Source organism: Bufo bufo, chromosome 8, assembly GCF_905171765.1.
Source record: "Bufo bufo chromosome 8, aBufBuf1.1, whole genome shotgun sequence".
NCBI classification, from domain to species: Eukaryota; Metazoa; Chordata; class Amphibia; order Anura; family Bufonidae; genus Bufo; species Bufo bufo.
The window spans coordinates 211,872,428-211,892,902 of NC_053396.1; the positions used below are offsets into that span (position 1 = coordinate 211,872,428).

The 20,475-nt window shown below is 45.5% G+C and overlaps 1 protein-coding gene across 1 annotated transcript; it reads right to left on the reverse strand.

Annotated features, from left to right (window-relative positions):
- Positions 1 to 5,259: 5,259 nt before the first annotated feature.
- Positions 5,260 to 19,133, reverse strand: LOC121009231 (peptidoglycan recognition protein 1-like). The gene is made up of 4 exons (XM_040442209.1): positions 19,046 to 19,133; positions 8,251 to 8,452; positions 7,111 to 7,229; positions 5,260 to 5,729 (listed from the first exon to the last, which is right to left on the reverse strand). The coding sequence occupies exons 1-4, from the start codon at positions 19,092 to 19,094 to the stop codon at positions 5,551 to 5,553; spliced, it is 549 nt and encodes a 182-aa protein (XP_040298143.1). The 5' UTR covers positions 19,095 to 19,133; the 3' UTR covers positions 5,260 to 5,550.
- Between the last annotated feature and the right edge of the window lie 1,342 nt (positions 19,134 to 20,475).

Genomic DNA, 20,475 nt, shown 5'->3' on the forward strand with positions numbered 1-20,475 from the left:
GGAAAAGAAGGGAGGGAAATGTAAAGTTCGGCAAAGGCAGAGTGAAGACTTTGACAGGGCCCCCGCAACAGTATTTACAGTATTATACAATGACACTACATGACAGATATATAAATATATACAAACCGGATTCCAAAAAAGTTGGGACACTATACAAATCGTGCATAAAAACTGAATGCAATGATGTGGAGGTGCCAACTTCTAATATTTTATTCAGAATAGAACATAAATCACGGAACAAAAGTTTAAACTGAGAAAATGTACCATTTTAAGGGAAAAATATGTTGAATCAGAATTTCATGGTGTCAACAAATCCCCAAAAAGTTGGGACAAGGCCATTTTCACCACTGTGTGGCATCTCCCCTTCTTCTTACAACACTCAACAGACGTCTGGGGACCGAGGAGACCAGTTTCTCAAGTTTAGAAATAGGAATGCTCTCCCATTCTTGTCTAATACAGGCCTCTAACTGTTCAATCGTCTTGGGCCTTCTTTGTTGCACCTTCCTCTTTATGATGCTCCAAATGTTCTCTATAGGTGAAAGATCTGGACTGCAGACTGACCATTTCAGTACCCGGACCCTTCTCCTACGCAGCCATGATGTTGTAATTGATGCAGAATGTGGTCTGGCATTATCTTGTTGAAAAATGCAAAATGCAAAATGAAAAATGGGTCTTCCCTGAAAGAGATGACGTCTGGATGGGAGCATATGTTGTTCTAGAACCTGAATATATTTTTCTGCATTGATGGTGCCTTTCCAGACATGCCAGCTGCCCATGCCACACGCACTCATGCAACCCCATACCATCAGAGATGCAGGCTTCTGAACTGAGCGTTGATAACAACTTGGGTTGTCCTTGTCCTCTTTGGTCCAGGTGACATGGCGTCCCAGATTTCCAAAAACAACTTTGAATCGTGACTCGTCTGACCACAGAACAGTCTTCCATTTTGCCACACTCCATTTTAAATGATCCCTGGCCCAGTGAAAACGCCTGAGCTTGTGGATCTTGCTTAGAAATGGCTTCTTCTTTGCACTGTAGAGTTTCAGCTGGCAACGGCGGATGGCACCGTGGATTGTGTTCACTGACAATGGTTTGTGGAAGTATTCCTGAGCCCATTCTGTGATTTCCTTTACAGTAGTATTCCTGTTTGTGGTGCAGTGTCGTTTAAGGGGCCGGAGATCACGGGCATCCAGTATGGTTTTACGGCCTTGACCCTTACACACAGAGATTGTTCCAGATTCTCTGAATCTTCGGATGATGTTATGCACAGTTGATGATGATAGATGCAAAGTCTTTGCAATTTTTCGCTGGGTAACACCTTTTTGATATTGCTCCACTATCTTTCTGCGCAACATTGTGGGAATTGGTGATCCTCTACCCATCTTGGCTTCTGAGAGACACTGCCACTCTGAGAAGCTCTTTTTATACCCAATCATGTTGCCAATTGACCTAATTAGTGTTAATTGGTCTTCCAGCTCTTCGTTATGCTCAAATTTACTTTTTCCAGCCTCTTATTGCTACTTGTCCCAACTTTTTGGGGATTTGTTGACACCGTGAAATTTTGAATCAACGTATTTTTCCTTTAAAATGATACATTTACTCGGATTAAACGTTTGATCTGTCATCTACGTTCTATTACAAATAAAATATTGACATTTGCCATCTCCACATCATTGCATTCAGTTTTTATTCACAATTTGTTTAGTGTCCCAACTTTTTTGGAATCCGGTTTGTAATAGGAAAAGGACGGCATGGCAGCCAGGTCTGGCCAAAGGATTGGGGTTTACACAGGAGGAGGGAGTTGCGAAGCGTGGGTAGGGGGGGGCCCATACAAAAATTTGCTGTGGGGCCCAGTCACTTCTAGCTATTTCTAGCTACGCCCCTAATCCTGAGGTTGCCGCTTAGTGGTTGGTTTCCATATACACCATGTGGTTATTATTGTAAGTTCCTATGGTTGCTACGTAGTAACTCGGTTCCATGAATACTGTAAACAATTATACGTAGTAATCTGGTAAATAGTGATGTTATCCGCTTACCAGGATTCCAATGTTGCTGTCGATTTTAGTAGCAATTGATACATATGTGACTTTGTTTGTGTGAGTCGATCTGCTGCTCTGGCCGCTTGTGTCCGCGCTCTGTATGCGCGTTGGTGCCGGCACCTAATACCTGACGCATGCGAGTTGAAGATTTTGAGAAGCTGATCGCGCTCCGTAACTACAGGATTACTTTTTGATACAAGATCTTGTGCTCTTTAATTTTTGCTGCGTTTTCTCTTTCCCAGACGCGTTTCGAAACCCTCATAGGTTTTTTCCTCAGTGGTCAAAAAAGTAGTGAAAACAGGGGACTAAATTGTGACTTACATGGACCTGGCAATACCATAGTGCAGCACAAAATACTGCAGAACCAAATAACAGCGACACTAGTTAGTTGCATAAGTAAATGATGCTCTTAAATTAATTAATGCTGAGAACATCAGATTGTTAGGCAGCCATAAAGAGAGCTCAGACAGCCCCTGGTCAGTTCCTATCTGATCCCGGGACAGTGTGCTCATCATGTCAGTACAGTACATTAGACCCATGATCCGATACGAACTGACTGCATCATAAAACACAATCATGCAGTCAGTTCGGATCAAGGGAACCGCATTTGGACCAGGAAAAGCGGACGGCACGCGGACCGTGTTTCCTGGACCAATCACGCTCTAGTCAATCAGTCTGGTGCATTTTGACCTCTCAGTCCGGCAGACAATCAAATCTACATCTGCTGTGGGCAAATGTACATTTCTCCCTGAAATCGGCACCATTTTAATTTATTAAATATGTTTGATCCAATCTATCTAAGTAACGAGAAAACTGACCCTTACTTGCACAGATTTGTTGCACTGGTGTAATCTGTAAATGTGGTGTCAGCGCAATTCATGCGCTTCTTCTTCTTTGTGTGGTGCCAAATCAAATAGAAGTATAAGTATGTGCATGCCATACAGCTTTATAATGAGACCAGACACACTAGGTGGTTTCATGAAAGCATCTTCTCATCTTCCCTGAGCCATGGTAGAAGAGACCCTTTATTCACAGTACATTCACTTAAATAGCAGACATGACATCACAAAAGGGGTGTTCCTTAAGAAGAGACTATTCGCTCCTTAACCTGATAGGAGTGGTTTCAGCAACTTCACCTGAGTTTATAGGTGTATTTGAAAACTGTAATGTAATCCCCTCTTCCCCCTCCCTTATTGACCTTCTCATACATATGGTTTGCAGTCATCTAGTGGACAGAAATGTGTACTACAGAATATTCTCATTATATATGCATAAAATAATAAATCCTTCTCTCACAGTGGCAACTGTCAGGATGAAAATTGTCTTCACCAATTTTGGCCTCAAACAATGCAATATTGAGCATGATGTTTTTGTTTTTTTACATTTTTATTGTTTTTTTATGTGGCAGAATCAATAATGAGCATTGGCATCACAATTATATTATGCATTCTTTTGTATAATGCTATTGCATAGAGAAGCAATTACAAGAAGCCCATGAAACATGCAGCTTGCACCGATGTAGAAGGTGCATGCCGATGACTGGTTTATATTCCATACAATGTAAGGTCATTCCATAGAAAATTAAGTTCATACTTTTTATAATTTCCCCCCCCCTTTTTTCTTTAAATTTGTTGAAATGTGGGAAGACAACAGTGGTGATGGAGCTCAGCTCCTCATCCACACAGAAAGGTAATATGGGGGCTTTTGCAGACAGCCGCCAGGCCATTAATTTCATGAAGCCAGAATACCCCTTTAATATCTAAGTACACTCAGAGCCTTTAATAAAGGAGCTGTGTACTCGGTGTATTGCCATTTTGGATCTTTACCGATGTGTAAGACCCTTTAGGACATACTTTGCTCTTCTTACCGCTTGCTCATGGGAATGTAAGGGAAGGTTCCTGCTATTGCTGCTCCATAAAATATTATATCCTGATCATTCTAAGTGATGTGTTCATAAATAAGAAACCTGGAAGCCATTTAACCCCTTAAGGACTTAGGACGTACTGGTATGCCATGTTTGCTGAGTCCTTAAGGACCCAGGGCGTACCGGTACGTCCTGTGTAGTTTTGATCACTGCCGCACGGCCGGCAGTGATCGGAACAGGGTGCCTGTTGAAATCATTCAGCAGGCACCCTGTGACAATGCCTAGGGGGGTCCTGAGACCCCCACGCATTGCCGATCGCTACAAACCGCAGGTCAATTGAGACCTGCGGTTTGTAGCGTTTATGCAAGTTTCTGATCCCTTTGTTACTTTGCTTCACAAAAAGTGTAATATAGAGCAAATCATATGTACCCTAAAATAGTACCAAAAAAACTGCCACCCTATCCCGTAGTTTCCAAAATGGGGTCAAGTTTTTGGAATTTCTACTCTAGGGGTGCATCAGGGGGCTTCAAATGGGACATGGTGTAAATAAACCAGTCCAGCGAAATCTGCCTTCCAAAAACCACACGGCTTTCCTTTCCCTCTACGCCCTGACGTGGGGCCATACAGTGGTGTACGACCACATATCGGGTGTTTCTGTAAACCGCAGAGTGAGGGCAATAAATATAGAGTTTTGTTTGGCTGTTAACCCTTGCTTTGTTAGTGGAAATTTCATCTCCATTTGCCATCAACTCTTGGGGAACACCTAAAGGGTTAATAATGTTTGTAAAATCCGTTTTGAATACCTTGAGGGGTTTAGTTTCTAGAATGGGGTCACTTTTGGGTGGTTTCTATTATGTAAGCCTCACAAAGTGACTTCAGACCTGAACTGGTCCCTAAAAAGTGGGAAAATTTTCAAGATTTGCATCTAAACTTCTAAGCCTTGTAACGTCCCCATAAAATAAAATGTCGTTCCCAAAATGATCCAAACATGAAGTAGACATATGGAGAATGTAAACTAATAGCTATTTTTGGAGGTATTACTATGTATTATAGAAGTAGAGAAATTTAAACTTGGAAATTTGCTAATTTTTCCAAAATTTTGGTAAATTTTATATTTTTTTATAAATAAAAATGAATTTTTTTTCTCCATTTTACCCGTGTTATGAAGTACAATATGTGATGAAAAAACAATCTCAGAATGGCCTGGATAAGTAAAAGCGTTTTAAAGTTATCACCACATAAAGTGACACTGGTCAGATTTGCAAAAAATGGCTAAGTCCTTAGGGTGAAATAGGGCTGAGTCCTTAAGGGGTTAAGATGCTATTAGGTCAAAGAAACAACTTCAACAGGTTTGTGATCATGATAGTCACCCTGGATGTGGTTTTAGACAACTTTTTGCTTCCCATTAATTTAGCCATTGAACTAAAACTGTACTAAAGAAAAGTGTCAACAATATAAAGAGATATCGAAAGACCTTTAATTAATGTATGAAGAAGAAATGTCAGGCACTCTGTACAAGCATGTATACAAACTCCAATGTTCGGAGAATTGGACATGGCATATTCAGCATTGCATATTCTCAGCATCTTCTTAGCTTTGGCTTTTCTTGAAGCTTTAAAGAGTCTTCAGTATCTCCAGACATTGCTCTTAAGCTTTAAAGCCTGGCCAACGTTGGATGATCTTGTACAAGCTATTTCCTGGGCATTTTGTTTTCATTACATTGCGATGTCCCTTCACTGTATGAGCTCTTCTGATGAAATTTTTGGAGACTCCACAAGCAATGAGACGCTTAGCTGCATTAAGAGCAGCAGCATTGGGAGCACGACCTGAGAAGACAAGAGAGAGCTTATAAGGAAATCTGTAATCAGGAAAGTCTCTGTTAAACCAGATACAGTGCCTTGTATGGCTAGCTCAGCCGAATGTAATGATACCTTTCAGCGATCCATTGATTTTGGAGAAACTAATGCTTTTAAGAGTAGGTTCACACCACCGGATCTGAAATCTCTGCCAGAACAGCCAGATCAGTTAAACAGAGATATGAACTTACCTTAATCCATATACAAATAAGCAGGTAAGTACACTGAGCACCCTTGCTCCTCCTGCTTCCTCTTCTAGATCACCCCTCTCCCTCTTGATTGGCTGGGCCAGGTTGCTGCATACTCATCTTGCCTGGCCCTGTCAATCAAGAAGTTGAAGGGTTGCGGCTAGAGGAAGCAGGAAGAGCAAGGGTGCTGTCACGAGGGTGTCAAGAACCACGCCTGACTCCGTTATACCCGGGGTCAGGAAGTCGCAGCGGTTGGCTGCACGCTCTATGTAAGATAGGGCTGTTTCCTTATGGTAACTCTCTGGGTTTGCTTTGCAAACCCTTTTGGCTCACTCAGGGATCCGTAGCTCCTTCTCCTCAGCTGTTCCTTGTCCAGCACTCCCAACCTCCTTATATTCCCCTCTCACACTTCTCTGGTTGCCAGATATAGAGCTTCCTGCCTGGACATCTATTCTGACCCTCTGGAGCTGTGTTGCTGCGTTCTCTGGTAGTTGGTCCAGAACGCTACCCTCCGGATCCCTGTTGGACCTTTGTGGTCTATTATGGTCGCCCACCTGGGTGTATGTGTTTGTCTGTTTTGTCTGTCCTCTCCCTGGTGTTTCCCTCTTAGTGACAGTGGTCCCACCGGCCCGTTCACTATCTAGGGCTCATTTTAGGGAAAGCCAGGGTTTAGGCACGTGATCGCCGCACGGGTGAGGAACCCGTCTAGGGACGTCAGGGCAGTCAGGTGCCAGCCGCAAGGTGAGTTAGGGGTCACCACCTTTCCCTCTCCCTTGGGCAGGGCTTTCCCTTTTTCCTCCCTGTGCATGACGCCGGTCATTACAGGTGCGCAGAGTGACTTGGGTCCATCTTTAGTGCATCGAAGTATTAATTTGCATATGGATTAAAAGCACCTTTTCTCCAGAATGAAACAATGGATCGTTAATTGAACTGTATCACTACATTCACCTGAGCTAGCCCTACAAGACACCGTGCCTCGTGTTATAGTACATTTCTTGATGAAAGGCTCCCTTTATGCACAAGACTGAAGAGCTGAGTGAGATTTTATACCAAGTATTTTACACCAACTGTTTCACAGACAGATAAACGACAACAAAACCACTACAACGTTCACTTGATATTACCCCCAAAATAACCATCATTGATCTTCAGCCCCCACTTACCACCAAAGGATCCTATAAAGCTGATACCGACGGAGATGGGGTTGTAGGTTAATGCATGTGATCCATGGGTTGTCCATCCTCGGCCTTCATACACAGCGCCGTCCTCTCCAATCAGGAAACTATGTGCAGAATGGTATAAATTATTATATTATCTACCCTAGTACATTTATATTATCTACTCTAGTAAGTTTTATCATTTTATAATGAAGCCTCCCAGGTAACAGTATTGGTTCAATATCAATCTGCTCTCATCCATTCCTATATTTGCTTTATTTAGGACTTACGTTGGCCACACATATTTGATGCATGTTGGCTGAAGCTGTTGATTTCCATCAAATGTGTGGAGCTCCTAACTCTCCCCTGATGGTAAATCTAGGTGGAGGTAAGGACCGGGCAATATGTTTGATACTTTTCTACTCGGGGAGATAAGCTGCCGCCAGATGAGACTGTTAGTGGTCTTCTCTAGGGATTAGTGAACTTGTGTTTCAAGTTCGGCGTACAAGGTTCGGGTTATCTAAGGATTCAGTTATGGATTCTGCTACCATGGACCATAAGTTATGGTAGATGGTAGTGAAATCCATAACGGAATCCTTAGACAACCTGAACCTTGTACGCCAAACTTGAAAACACAAGTTCGCTCAACACTAGTCTTCTCCCTCTTCACAATCAAAATACAGGTAAGCTATCTGTCAATCTGTCATCTTTCACATGATCCCAAAGAAAATATTAGTTACTGCAGAACCATTTGCTGAAAGCTAAATGGCACCTCAGATTCGTAGACTTCTCTTTTAAGGGAGTATCTCCATAAATTAGCATACAATGGGATGTGCCATTATTATTATATTATCACTTTTATTATATATCTTGTTTTATTGGATTTAGATCTTGTTTAGATATATAATCTGCCAGAAAATATTTCTTTAACATTTATATGAAATTAAGGCACAGTAAGGAGATATAGTAAAGTCTTATACATTCCGGAGGGTGATGTATTATGGCTCCACAGGGTTTGTATAAAATCATAATTTGCCCATGTGCCTGACCACATAGAGCTATAACATAATTATTCTTCATTCTACCATGATTTCCAGCCTTATTCTCTGAAGACCATTTGGTTATTACGATTGTTTTGTCTCTTACTTGTAGCCGATGTCACACCAGCCTCTAGAATTCATATGAAACTTTTGTATATTCCTGACTCGTGTGTTACATTTCGACCTGGAACTGCAGGCGGCCCCTGCCGTGTGGTGGATGACCACATTAGGAACAGGAGTAGACAGCCTTCTTGTGCACTTTGAGCTCTTCGCACCCCACTGAGCCCTGCTTACAATGGTTGGACAACCTTAAAGAATAAGGAAAGGTTAAATATGCTCAATGTTCAAGAAGGTAAACACTGATTATAGCTTTTTACAGTATGTTTGTAAGGAAATTACCCAAAGATGCTTGGAGTCTGTCACCTCCGAAATCAAAAGGTGTGACAGGTGATCCCAAAACATAACCATACCTTTCTTTTGAAAATCTGGTCCTCTAATCCTGAGCTATTTTCATGCAATTAAAGCTTTTGGTGCACCATGGACAGGGCTGGTCTGTTTGATGCACAAACTCTCCACTGGCCAACACCTCCCCCTCTGGTCATTTTTGTAGTCCCTGAGATTTCAGAGCTTGTAGCAATAATGCAGGGGAAGCCAGGTTCACTGAACAGAGCGAACCATCCACTGTACCCTGAGAAATGTTATTTGCATATAGATAAACAGTAGCATGTCTCTGAATTAGAGGAACTTATTTTCACACAAAAGTTATGGTTATGTTTCATGTCACCTGCCGTACATGACTTACTTTAAAACTGATTTTGGAGCATACAGACTCCCTGTCATGGACATTCCCGTATCAGGTGGCAGAAGATCAGTGAGAATGGCAACACGTGGTTTGAGCTGACATGTTTTTAGTTTAAATTAAATGACGTCTGTGTTGTTTCTGGTGCTTGCCACACCTTCTTTCCCCAGGTGTGGCTATTAGGGTCATTTAACCTTCAATATTTATAGTTGCTGTGTGGTTTATAGCTTCTGTTTGGACCTTTGGATAGATTGTGGTTGGATCTCTGTTGAGTTCCTGGTGCTTCCATTGCTCCTTTGAAGTTAAGTCTTTCCTTTGCCTTTTGTATTATATTTGGGTTCTGTGTGTTGAATTTTCCTATTGTTTTTATTAGGCCTGAATGAGACTCCTGTTCGTCCTTCCTTTTGGAGGAACAGGTAGTCTCGTCCCTGCCATTAGTACCAGGGTCCTATAGGGCTTGATAGGATTCTAAGTATTCCTGCGTATATGAACTCACCTACCTTTGGGGTCTGTTCATACTGGTAGTCAGTCAGGATTTTGGTTAGGGTTTTCACTAGTAGAGATGGCCTTGCGGTTCGCCCGGCGGTCGTTTTGCGGCAAACTTTGCATGTTCGCGATTCGCCGAACATGCGAACATATGGAGAAATTCACGCCCGCCATATTCTTTTACATTATGAAGAACTTTGACCCATGACACATCCATCAGGTGGTACAGGACAGCCAATTGAGACATTTCAGCACATGGACGTACCCCCTACCTTATAAATAAACCTGATCTGGCCGCCATTTTACATTCAGTATTTTGCCAGTGTAGGGAGCGGTTGCTGTGTGGAGCAGGGACAGACTGTTAGGGACATCAAATGCTAGCTAATATGGCCACAAAAGTCATTTTAAGCACTAGTATAGATGTGCTATCTATATGTGTGATACACAGAGGGGTGCGATATACTTATAATATACTTTTATAATGAGTCAAAAACATATAGATCTATATAGTGATCACCTGGAAGTTAGGGGCTAGGGGCTTACTAGGGCCATTTTTATATAGGGTAAGGTTCCGGACGGGGTCGCTCTTATCAGGGCGGGTGGTCTGTGGTTAGGCTATCAGGGCCAGACAGTTCTTTGCCCACCCTGTCGTTCAATACCACATCATCATCTAGCCCAGGGATGGATGGTGTTTGCTTTCCCTCCTGGATTCATCGATGTGCACTGGAACCCCCCGGATTGTGGTAGGACATATGGTTTCTGATTTAGTGCTGCCGAGCACTTGTTATTGCCGACCACATCTATGCTTTTTGCTTAACTTTATGTAACAGTCCTGTACTGAGGCTCACCTGAGTCAGAGGACCGCTGGCTGGAGGTAGGAGTGGAGCCCAGTGGCAAGGACCGCAGGCAGGTAGTAGGTGCAAGAAGTCTGGCAGAGGCGTAGTCGGTAGGCAGGCCGTGGGTCAGGGCAGGCGGCAGTAAGCGTAGTCAGACAATCCGGATGGCAACGGTGGTAGCAGTTCAGTAGGTAGGGTCAAGCAGAAGAGTAGTCGGTAGGCAGGCGGTGGGTCAGGGCAGGCGGCAGTAAGCGTAGTCAGACAATCCGGATGGCAACGATGGTAGCAGTTCAGTAGGTAGGGTCAAGCAGAAGAGTAGTCGGTAGGCAATTCCTGGTCAGCAGTGGACTTCAGTTGTAGCAGGAGCAGCGGATGAGGAGAAGCTTGATCAAGGCTCAGGAGCTCAATAATCAGCAAAGCTAGAGTGCAAGGGGCTGGACTTATATAGGGAAATACCAGGTGTGGGGAATCAAGGGTGATGAGCAAGGCTTGGCAAGACTGAGGTAACTAATAGGCTTCAGGGAGGAATGTCCAGAGAGGACGGTAGCCTAGTAAGCAGGGCTACCGCCTGGGATGTGGCTGGTCACGGGTTCGAATCCCGACAGTACTCCCCCCCTTCCAAGGTGACCTCCGGGCACCGCAGGGGAAGGCTTACCGGGGTGCCGTTGGTGGAACTCTTTTACCAGTCTGGGGGCGTGGACATTTTCTTCTCGCTCCCAGGAGTTATCCTCAGGAGGGTAACCCTTCCACCCAATTAGGTATTGTAGTCTTCCCCGGTGGATCCTGGAGTCGAGAATCTTTGCGACAACATATTCTTCTTCACCCTGTACCCTCACGGGTGGTGGAGGGGGAGAGTGGCGGCCTGTGAAGGTGTTCTCCACGTATGGCTTGAGGAGAGAGCAATGGAAGACAGGGTGCACCCTAATGGAGTCCGGAAGGTCGAGACGGAAAGTGACCTCGTTGATTTGTGCAGTGATCCGGAACGGACCCATGTATCTTTGGGCAAATTTTTTGGAGGGGACCTTCAATCTAAGGTTCCTGGTGGACAGCCACACCTTGTCTCCCACATGGAAGCCCGGGGTGGGTTTGCGACGTCTGTCTGCTCCCTGTTTAAAGCGCCTCTGGGCAAGCTGGAGGTTGTCAATAATGTTCTTTTGTGCCTCCTGTAGGGTTGTTAGGCGTTCGGCCACAGCTGGGAGGGTGGAGGCGACGGGTAGGTGGGGAATGAACACCGGGTGCGAGCCTGTGTTAGCAAAGAAGGGGCTGTGCTTGGTTGAGCTGTGCTCAGCATTGTTGTAGGCGAACTCGGCCGTGGGGAGATGATCCAGCCAGTCATCCTGCAGGTGGGAGCTGAAACAGCGTAGGTATTGCTCTAGGGTCTGATTAGTTCTCTCCGTCTGCCCGTTTGACTGAGGGTGGAAAGCAGAGGACAGGTTCACTTTAACCCCGAGCGCCAGGCAGAAGTTCTTCCAGAACTTTGAGGCAAATTGTACGCCTCGGTCGGAGACCACGTCGTCCGGGATCCCATGCAGCCTGAAGATCTCTCTGAGAATAAGATCGGCCGTCTGTTTGGCTGTGGGTAGGCCTTTGTAGGGGATGAAATGGGCCATCTTGGTGAGACGGTCGACCACGACCAGGATAGTGTTCATCCCTTTTGAAGGAGGAAGGTCTACCACAAAGTCCATGGAGATCGAGCCCCAGGGGCGGGAGGGAATAGGGAGGGGTTGTAACAGACCCACAGGGGAGGAACGAAGAGTCTTATTGCGGGCACAGACCGCGCACGAGGAGATGTACCTCTTGATGTCCTCCTTGTATGTTGGCCACCAGAAGGAGCGGGAGAGAAGCTCCTGGGTCTTTTTTATGCCAAAATGGCCGGCCAGCTTGGAGTCATGGTTGAATTTGAGCACTTCGAGCCGTGCGATTTCTGGTACATATAGTTGTAGGTCCTGATGAAACCAATGACCGTTCTTAAACGTAAGGCTGATATTCCTTGTGGGGTGGGCGAGGAAGGGGTCATTTTCGTATCCTTCTTTGATTGTGCCCAGGAGTTCTTTAGAGTAGGTGGCCCCTACGACCCTTCTCTCGGGTAAGATGTTATTTTGGCCCTTGTTACTCTGTGAGGGCTCGGAAAACATTCTGGAGAGGGCGTCAGCCTTGCCGTTTTTTGATCCAGGGCGATAGGTGATGAGATAGTTGAAGCGGGAAAAGAATAGGCTCCATCTGGCCTGTCTGGCTGAGAGTCTCTTAGCGCTGCGGATGAACTCGAGGTTCTTGTGGTCAGTTAGTACAATTATGGGGTTGGTGGCTCCCTCCAGCAGGTGTCTCCACTCGGAGAAGGCATCCTTGATCGCCAGCAGTTCTTTGTTCCCGATGTCATAGTTCTTCTCGGAGGGGGACATCTGGCGGGAGAAATATGCGCACGGGTGTAATAGCATCCTCTCCCCTGTCCGTTGTGACAAAACTGCCCCCACCGCAGAGTCTGATGCATCCACTTCAACTGTAAATGGGAGCTCGGGGTTCGGGTGGATTAGGATTGGGGCAGAAGTGAAGAGGAGTTTCAACTTGGTGAAGGCCTCCTGGGCCTCGGGTGTCCAGGAGAAGGGGACTGCCTTCTTGGTGAGTTGGGTGATTGGTGATATGACCTTGGAGAAGTTCCGGATAAACTTCCGATAGAAGTTGGCGAAGCCAATGAATCTTTGTATCTCCTTCTCGTTTTTCGGAATGGGCCAGTTCATCACAGCTTGGACCTTCCCCGGGTCCATACTTAGGCCCTCTGGGGAGATGATGTATCCGAGGAACTGAGTGGTGGTTCGCTCAAACTCGCATTTCTCTAGCTTGATATAGAGAGAGTTCTGTCTGAGTCTCTGCAGTACCCTGCGGACGTGTTCGCGGTGCTGCTCGAGGTCTTCAGAGAAGATCAAGATGTCGTCCAGGTAAACGACTACAAACAGATCCAGCATGTCCCTGAGGACGTCGTTAATGAAGTGCTGGAAGGTGGCGGGAGCATTGCAGAGTCCGAAAGGCATGACCAGGTACTCGAAATGACCATAACGTGTCCGGAAGGCGGTCTTCCATTCGTCCCCAGGGCGGATTCGGACGAGGTTGTAGGCCCCTCGAAGGTCGAGTTTGGTGAAGATCTTCGCTTCCCGGAGTCTCTCAAGGAGTTCGGAAATCAGTGGGAGTGGGTACCGGTTTTTTACGGTTATGTCATTAAGCTTTCTGTAGTCTATGCAGGGACGCAGGGAGGAGTCTTTTTTCTCTACGAAGAAAAAGGGGGCTCCCGCGGGGGAGGTGGAGGGCCGGATGAACCCCTTCCTCAGGTCCTCGTCCAGGTACTCTTTCAGGGCCTTGAGTTCAGGCTCTGAGAGGGAGTAGATACTGCCAAAGGGTATTTCGGCCCCGGGCAACAGTTCTATAGGGCAGTCATAGGGTCGGTGTGGTGGCAGCTTGTCTGCGTTTTTCTTGTCGCAGACATCCTGGAACTCACGGTATTGAGGGGGTAGCAGATCCTTGACGGATAGTTTTGAGATGGTGGTGTCTTCGGGTGGAAGGACGGGTTTGTGGGAGCAATTTAGCGTGCAGAACTCGGATGGGAATCGTATGCAGCGGTTGGGGTCATCGAAGACTTGGCTCATGGCGGTGATAAAGTTGTTTAGGTTGTCCAGGAGCTGACTGTTAGTCTCCACGTATGGTGATGCCCATGCTAATGCTTCATCCGTCAGGAGATTGACCACGAATAGCACCTTCTTTTTCTCAGTGGTGAAGGGGGCCGGGTACATCTGAAAATAGATGCGGCATTGGTTTAGAAACCCCCGATATTGGCGTCTGTCGCCGCTGAATCTTGATGGGAGTGGCATGCGGGTGTCTGCGGGCGCGCCGCGAACGTCCAGGAGTTGCCTCTGTAGTTCAATAATCTCCCTCTGTTGGCTTTGGACTACGCCTTGGAGCTGGGCAAATTTCTCCTGAAATGTTGTACCAAAATCTTGAAGTTCGGAGACCTGCTTACGCAGAGTGGCCATTGCGGACTCCATAGTGTGGCTGATTATTCTGTAACAGTCCTGTACTGAGGCTCACCTGAGTCAGAGGACCGCTGGCTGGAGGTAGGAGTGGAGCCCAGTGGCAAGGACCGCAGGCAGGTAGTAGGTGCAAGAAGTCTGGCAGAGGCGTAGTCGGTAGGCAGGCCGTGGGTCAGGGCAGGCGGCAGTAAGCGTAGTCAGACAATCCGGATGGCAACGGTGGTAGCAGTTCAGTAGGTAGGGTCAAGCAGAAGAGTAGTCGGTAGGCAGGCGGTGGGTCAGGGCAGGCGGCAGTAAGCGTAGTCAGACAATCCGGATGGCAACGATGGTAGCAGTTCAGTAGGTAGGGTCAAGCAGAAGAGTAGTCGGTAGGCAATTCCTGGTCAGCAGTGGACTTCAGTTGTAGCAGGAGCAGCGGATGAGGAGAAGCTTGATCAAGGCTCAGGAGCTCAATAATCAGCAAAGCTAGAGTGCAAGGGGCTGGACTTATATAGGGAAGTACCAGGTGTGGGGAATCAAGGGTGATGAGCAAGGCTTGGCAAGACTGAGGTAACTAATAGGCTTCAGGGAGGAATGTCCAGAGAGGACGGTAGCCTAGTAAGCAGGGCTACCGCCTGGGATGTGGCTGGTCACGGGTTCGAATCCCGACACTTTAATAATTCAATTTATTTTCATTTTGAGGGATATCTTTTCCATTCACACGTCCGCAAAATGGGTCCGCAACCGTTCCGCAATTTTGCAGAACAGGTGCAGACCCATTCATTTTCATTGGGGCCGGAATGTGCTGTCCACATTCGCATTGGCGGATCCACATCCGCATTTGCGGATATGCACTTCCGCATCTGTGCTTCCGTTTCCGCAAAAAAATAGAACATGTCCTATTCTTGTCCGCAATTGCAGACAAGATTAGGCATTTTCTATTATAGTGCTGGCGATGTGCGGTCTGCCAATTGTGGAATGCACATTGCCGGTGTCTGTGTTTTGCGGATCCGCAAAACACTTACGGATGTGTGAATGGAGCCTCAAAGTAACATTATTAAAGGTTACGTTTTATCTTTATGTATATTCTAATGGATTGCCTTCCGTGCAATGTTATAATATACTTTCTATGTTAGACAGTATATTATAGTGCATTTGTATTGTGCGGCAGTTGTGTGCGGTTCTGCTGCGATACTGCAGGTATATAGAGGGACAAGCGTTATTGGAACAAATAATTTCTCCTGGTGTGATATACCAGTCGTCCCCCAAAAAAACAGATTGAAGCGGGGTGTTATTTACCAATATACTTTCTATATAGTGCATTTGGGTACTGTATAGTGCATTTGCGCATGCGCGTACGCGAAAATTATATTGCTGATATTTTGCATTGAAAAAAATAATGAATGGAGATCGCAAATTCTAATAATACATCTGGTGTCACTGTCCATGTTGTGGGACTATTTGTGCACTTCTAGTAATTATTTATTGGCTGCAAATATAAGCTGAAGGTTTTTCAGGTTCGCCTGCCATTAAAATAAATGGGACCCAACGCAAACTTGCGGTTCGTGAACATTTGATCGCATTCGGGCACCGTCCCAGCAGATGTTCATCCATCACTATTCACTAGGAGGTGTCCATTTTCCTTCCCTAGTTCTCAGGCCTGATTCCCAATTCCTCACTTCCCTCCTATTCTTGGTGTGGTGTTTCACTCTCACACCGAACCATGACACTCCCTTTATAAGGGTTTTCCAAGACTTCACAACTAATTTTTTAAGCTCACTTATATAGCGGTACTATATTCCACAGCGGTTTACATCACTCTGTCCACAATTGGGCTCACAATCTAAGTTCCTTATCAGGATGTCTTTGGAGTGTGGGGAGAAACCGGAGTACCCAGAGGAAACCCACACAAACATGAGGAGAACATACAAACTCCATGCAGATGTTGTTCTTGGTCGGAATCAAACATAAGACCCCAGAGCTGCAAGGAACCAGTGTGAACCACTGAGCCACTGTGCTGCCTAGTCACCTATCCTCAGGATAAGTCATCAGTATCTGATAACTTGGGGTCCAACACCCGGGACCCTCGCCGATCAGCTGTTTGAGAAGTCAATGGTGCTCCTGTGCTCAACAAGACCAGGGCCGTACATTGTATAGCAGCTCTGCTTGGTATCGCAGCTCAACCCCGTTCAATTCTATGGGGCTGAGCTGCTCCTAGGCCACGTGACCGATGAACGTGCCGTCATTGGCCTAGGAAAAGCGTAAAGAAGGCAAGTGCGCTACTGCGAGTTCCGCTGCCTTCTCAAAAGCTGATTGGCGGGAGGCCTGGGTGTCAGACTCCCACCAATCAGATACTGATGACCTATCCTGAGGATAGGTAATCAATTGTAAAGTCTTGGAAAACCACTTTAAGTGATCTTTGTGACATAAGCCTGACCTAGAGCTAGATAAATGAGGTTGTGCATCATCTCTCTTGCCATAGGATGAAGAGGAGAGGTACGTAACACAAGCAAATCTTTCTAAAGGCCCCTTTACAAGGTCTGATGTAGCAAGTGATTGTCGGGAAGGAAGTGTTCCTTATTGACAATTGCTTACTGGTTACTGGAGAAGAATGTTGCATTTACATGCAGTGATCTTCTCCACAGTATGGGAAGGAGCGATCGCTAATTGCCATTGCTCATCCCCATAGAATCATTGTTTTCTGACGGCAAAATCGCAAACAATGTTGTAGGTGTCTGCACAAATGATCACTCGCTCATCAGGTAATCAGCAGCACCTTTACACAGGCAGATAATCGCTAACAAGTGTTTGTATAAATGCCCGTTAGCGATAATGTGCCTGAACATCAGGCAGTGTAAGGGCCAGTTCACAATGAGTTTTTTGGCACTGGTTTTGGAGCATTTCTGCCTCAAAATCTGCAAAAAAAAGTCTCAAAACAGCCCCCCCTATTTATTTGGGGAAGGAGCATTTGCTTTTTAACACGTGGAAAAAAGAAGCAGCATGCCCTATCTTGGGTCAGCATCAGCTAAAATGAATAGGAAGCATAAAAATACAACTCCACGTGTTTATTTGTGCGTTTTCCGTATCAAGAACCTCACATTGAAAATGCAGTTTTGTACTGAAGTGAACACCCATTGGTTAAAAAAAAGACGCGTCACAAAACGACATTAAAAATGCTGCAAAAAACGCACAACAAACGCACTTCTTACATTTAGAAGTAGCGGAGGATCCACCAAAGTTATGTAGAAGCAGTAAACTCTTCGTAACTCCGGCGGATCCACTGCCAGGTATAGGGGTTATTAAGACCGGCGTCTTAATAAATGTTCCCCATAGTTAGTAAGGCTGAAAAAAGAGATCTGTTCATCCAGCCCTTTATCCTGCAAGTTGATCCTGCTGCTTTTTTTTTTTAAAGAAGCAAGAAAGACAAAAAAATAGTGAGAATAGTGAGGCTACTAGCAAAAAATCTGTATCTGATTGGTGGGGGTCCGGCAACTGGGAACCCTGCTGATCAAATGCTTGAGATGGCAGAAGGGCTCACAGTAGTGCCGCAGCCTTCATGTGTGTTAGCACGGTAGCCCATGCCCGCCGCTGTCCCACTGTCTTGGGAGGGAACGGGTGTAACTCTACTCATCTTCCCACTCCTGCCTGGCAGCATAGACCACCTGCCTCTCCTCTTCCTCATTGGTCATATACATGACCGTATGTATTTTGCGGTCTGCAAAAAATGGATCCGCAAAAAATACGGATGACATCCATGTGCATTCCGTATTTTGAGGAACGGAACAGCTGGCATCTAATAGAAGAGTACTATCTTTGTCCGTAATGCAGACAATAATAGAACATGTTCTATTTTTTTGCGGAACAGAAATGCGGACATACGGAAACAGAATATACACAGAGCAACTTCTTTTTTTTGCAGACCTGTTGAAACGAATGGTTTTGCTTACGGTCCGCAAAAAAATGACGGACACGGAAAGAAAATACGTTCGTGTGCATGAGTCCTTACCCACAGCAGGCCTGGCTGTCGGAGTCTCATTCTTCAACTGCAGTCAGAAGCCTGTGCTTCTCTGCCCAGCCTGCGCTACCTGGCTCTTGAAGGACCAGCTTGCACATTCCCTAATTCTTACACATCCTATGGCTGGCTGTCTTAAGAATATATAAAGCACCTTCTCCAGTTGGAGGGTGCCTGAGCTTTAGATTGTCTAGCTTGCTACTTACAAGTTATGGTGTGCTGTTCTTTTTGGTCTGCCCATGTACTGAACTCTGCCTGTTTACCGATTTTGACCCTCCGCTGCCTGATGGCCTTGACCTTGGACTAATTTTACAGATTTGCGTGAACTCTGCCTGCCCTGACTACGAGTATTGCCTGATCTCTCAGTGCTTCACATCAGTTTCTTTGACTTCTGTGGGGGTCAGCTGCCAACCACACTGGTACAATTCCAAGTAGTCTGGTTGCACCCCTGCAGCAAAATCCACTTCCCTGTACATTGGTTTTAGGGTTAAAAGCAGGGGACTACCAGAATAAAGCCCTAGCCCAGGGATCAGCAACCTGCGGCTCTCCAGCTGTTGTGAAACTACAATTCCCAGCATGCTCCATTTATTTCTATGGGAGTTCTGAGAAGAAAACAGCAAGTAGGCATTTTGGGAATTGTAGTTTCACAACATCTGGAGAGCCGCAGGTTGCTGATCCCTGCCCTAGCCCAAAGTGAAACTGGTTGGTTGGAACAGTGGTTGCGCAACCACTTTCCATAACAAGTTTCAATAGAAGATATGAAAATTACCTACCATATGCCATAACGCAGGCGGCCGCCAGGAGTAGAATTAGACGAATCATACTGAATGCAAGTTCAACACAGTAAAGTTATCTGAGAGACTGAACAGACAGATGTTACAATAAGTGATCATATATCAGGTTTTTTCACATCATGTTTGTGATTTATGTTAACTGTACAGTACTGACCAAAAGTTTGGACACACCTTCTCATTCAAAGAGTTTTCTTTATTTTCATGACTATGAAAATTGTAGATTCACACTGAAGGCATCAAAACTATGAATTGACACATGTGGAATTATATACATAACAAAAAAGTGTGAAACAACTGAAAATATGTCATATTCTAGGTTCTTCAAAGTAGCCACCTTTTGCTTTGATTACTGCTTTGCACACTCTTGGCATTCTATTGATGAGCTTCAAGAGGTAGTCACCTGAAATGGTTTTCACTTCACAGGTGTGCCCTGTCAGGTTTAATAAGTGGGATTTCTTGCCTTATAATTGGGGTTGGGACCATCAGTGGGGTGAAGGAGAAGTCAGGTGGATACACAGCTGATAGTCCTACTGAATAGACTGTTAGAATTTGTATTATGGCAAGAAAAAAGCAGCTAAGTAAAGAAAAACGAGTGGCCATCATTACTTTAAGAAATTAAGGCCAGTCAGTCCGAAAAATTGGGAAAACTTTGAAAGTGTCCCCACGTGCAGTCACAAAAACCATCAAGCGCTACAAAGAAACTGGCTCACATGCGGACCGCCCCAGGAAAGGAAGACCAAGAGTCACCTCTGCTGTGGAGGATAAGTTCATCCGAGTCACCAGCCTCAGAAATCGCAGGTTAACAGCAGCTCAGATTAGAGACCAGGTCAATGTCACACAGAGTTCTAGCAGCAGACACATCTCTAGAACAACTGTTAAGAGGAGACTGTGTGAATCAGTCCTTCATGGTAGAATATCTGCTAGGAAACCACTGCTAAGGACAGGCAACAAGCAGAAGAGACTTGTTTGGGCTAAAGAACACAAGGAATGGACATTAGACCAGTGAAAATCTGTGCTTTGTCTGATGAGTCCAAATTTGAGATCGTGTCTTTGTGCGACGCAGAAAAGGTGAACAGATGGACTCTACATGCCTGGTTCCCACCGTGAAGCATGGAGGATATGGTGTGTGATGGTGTGGGGGTGCTTTTCTGGTGACACTGTTGGGGATTTATTCAAAATTGAAGGCATTCTGAACCAGCATGGCTACCACAGCATCTTGCAGCGGCATGCTATTCCATCCGGTTTGCGTTTAGTTGGACCATCATTTATTTTTCAACAGGACAATGACCCCAAACACACCTCCAGGCTGTGTAAGGGCTATTTGACCATGAAGGAGAGTGACCTGGCCTCCACAGTCACCGGACCTGAACCCAATCAAGATGGTTTGAGGTGACCTGGACCGCAGAGTG

Bases quoted from the DNA above. Each gene is read 5' to 3' on its own strand.
- LOC121009231 (XM_040442209.1), bottom strand. From the start codon at position 19,094: ATGATTCGTCTAATTCTACTCCTGGCGGCCGCCTGCGTTATGGCATAT. The intron at 7,230-8,250 runs GTAAGAGACAAA...TTCTGCACATAG, and splicing joins TGGTGTGACATCGGCTACAA to TTTCCTGATTGGAGAGGACG. The intron at 5,730-7,110 runs GTAAGTGGGGGC...TTGTCTTCTCAG, and splicing joins CTTTATAGGATCCTTTGGTG to GTCGTGCTCCCAATGCTGCT.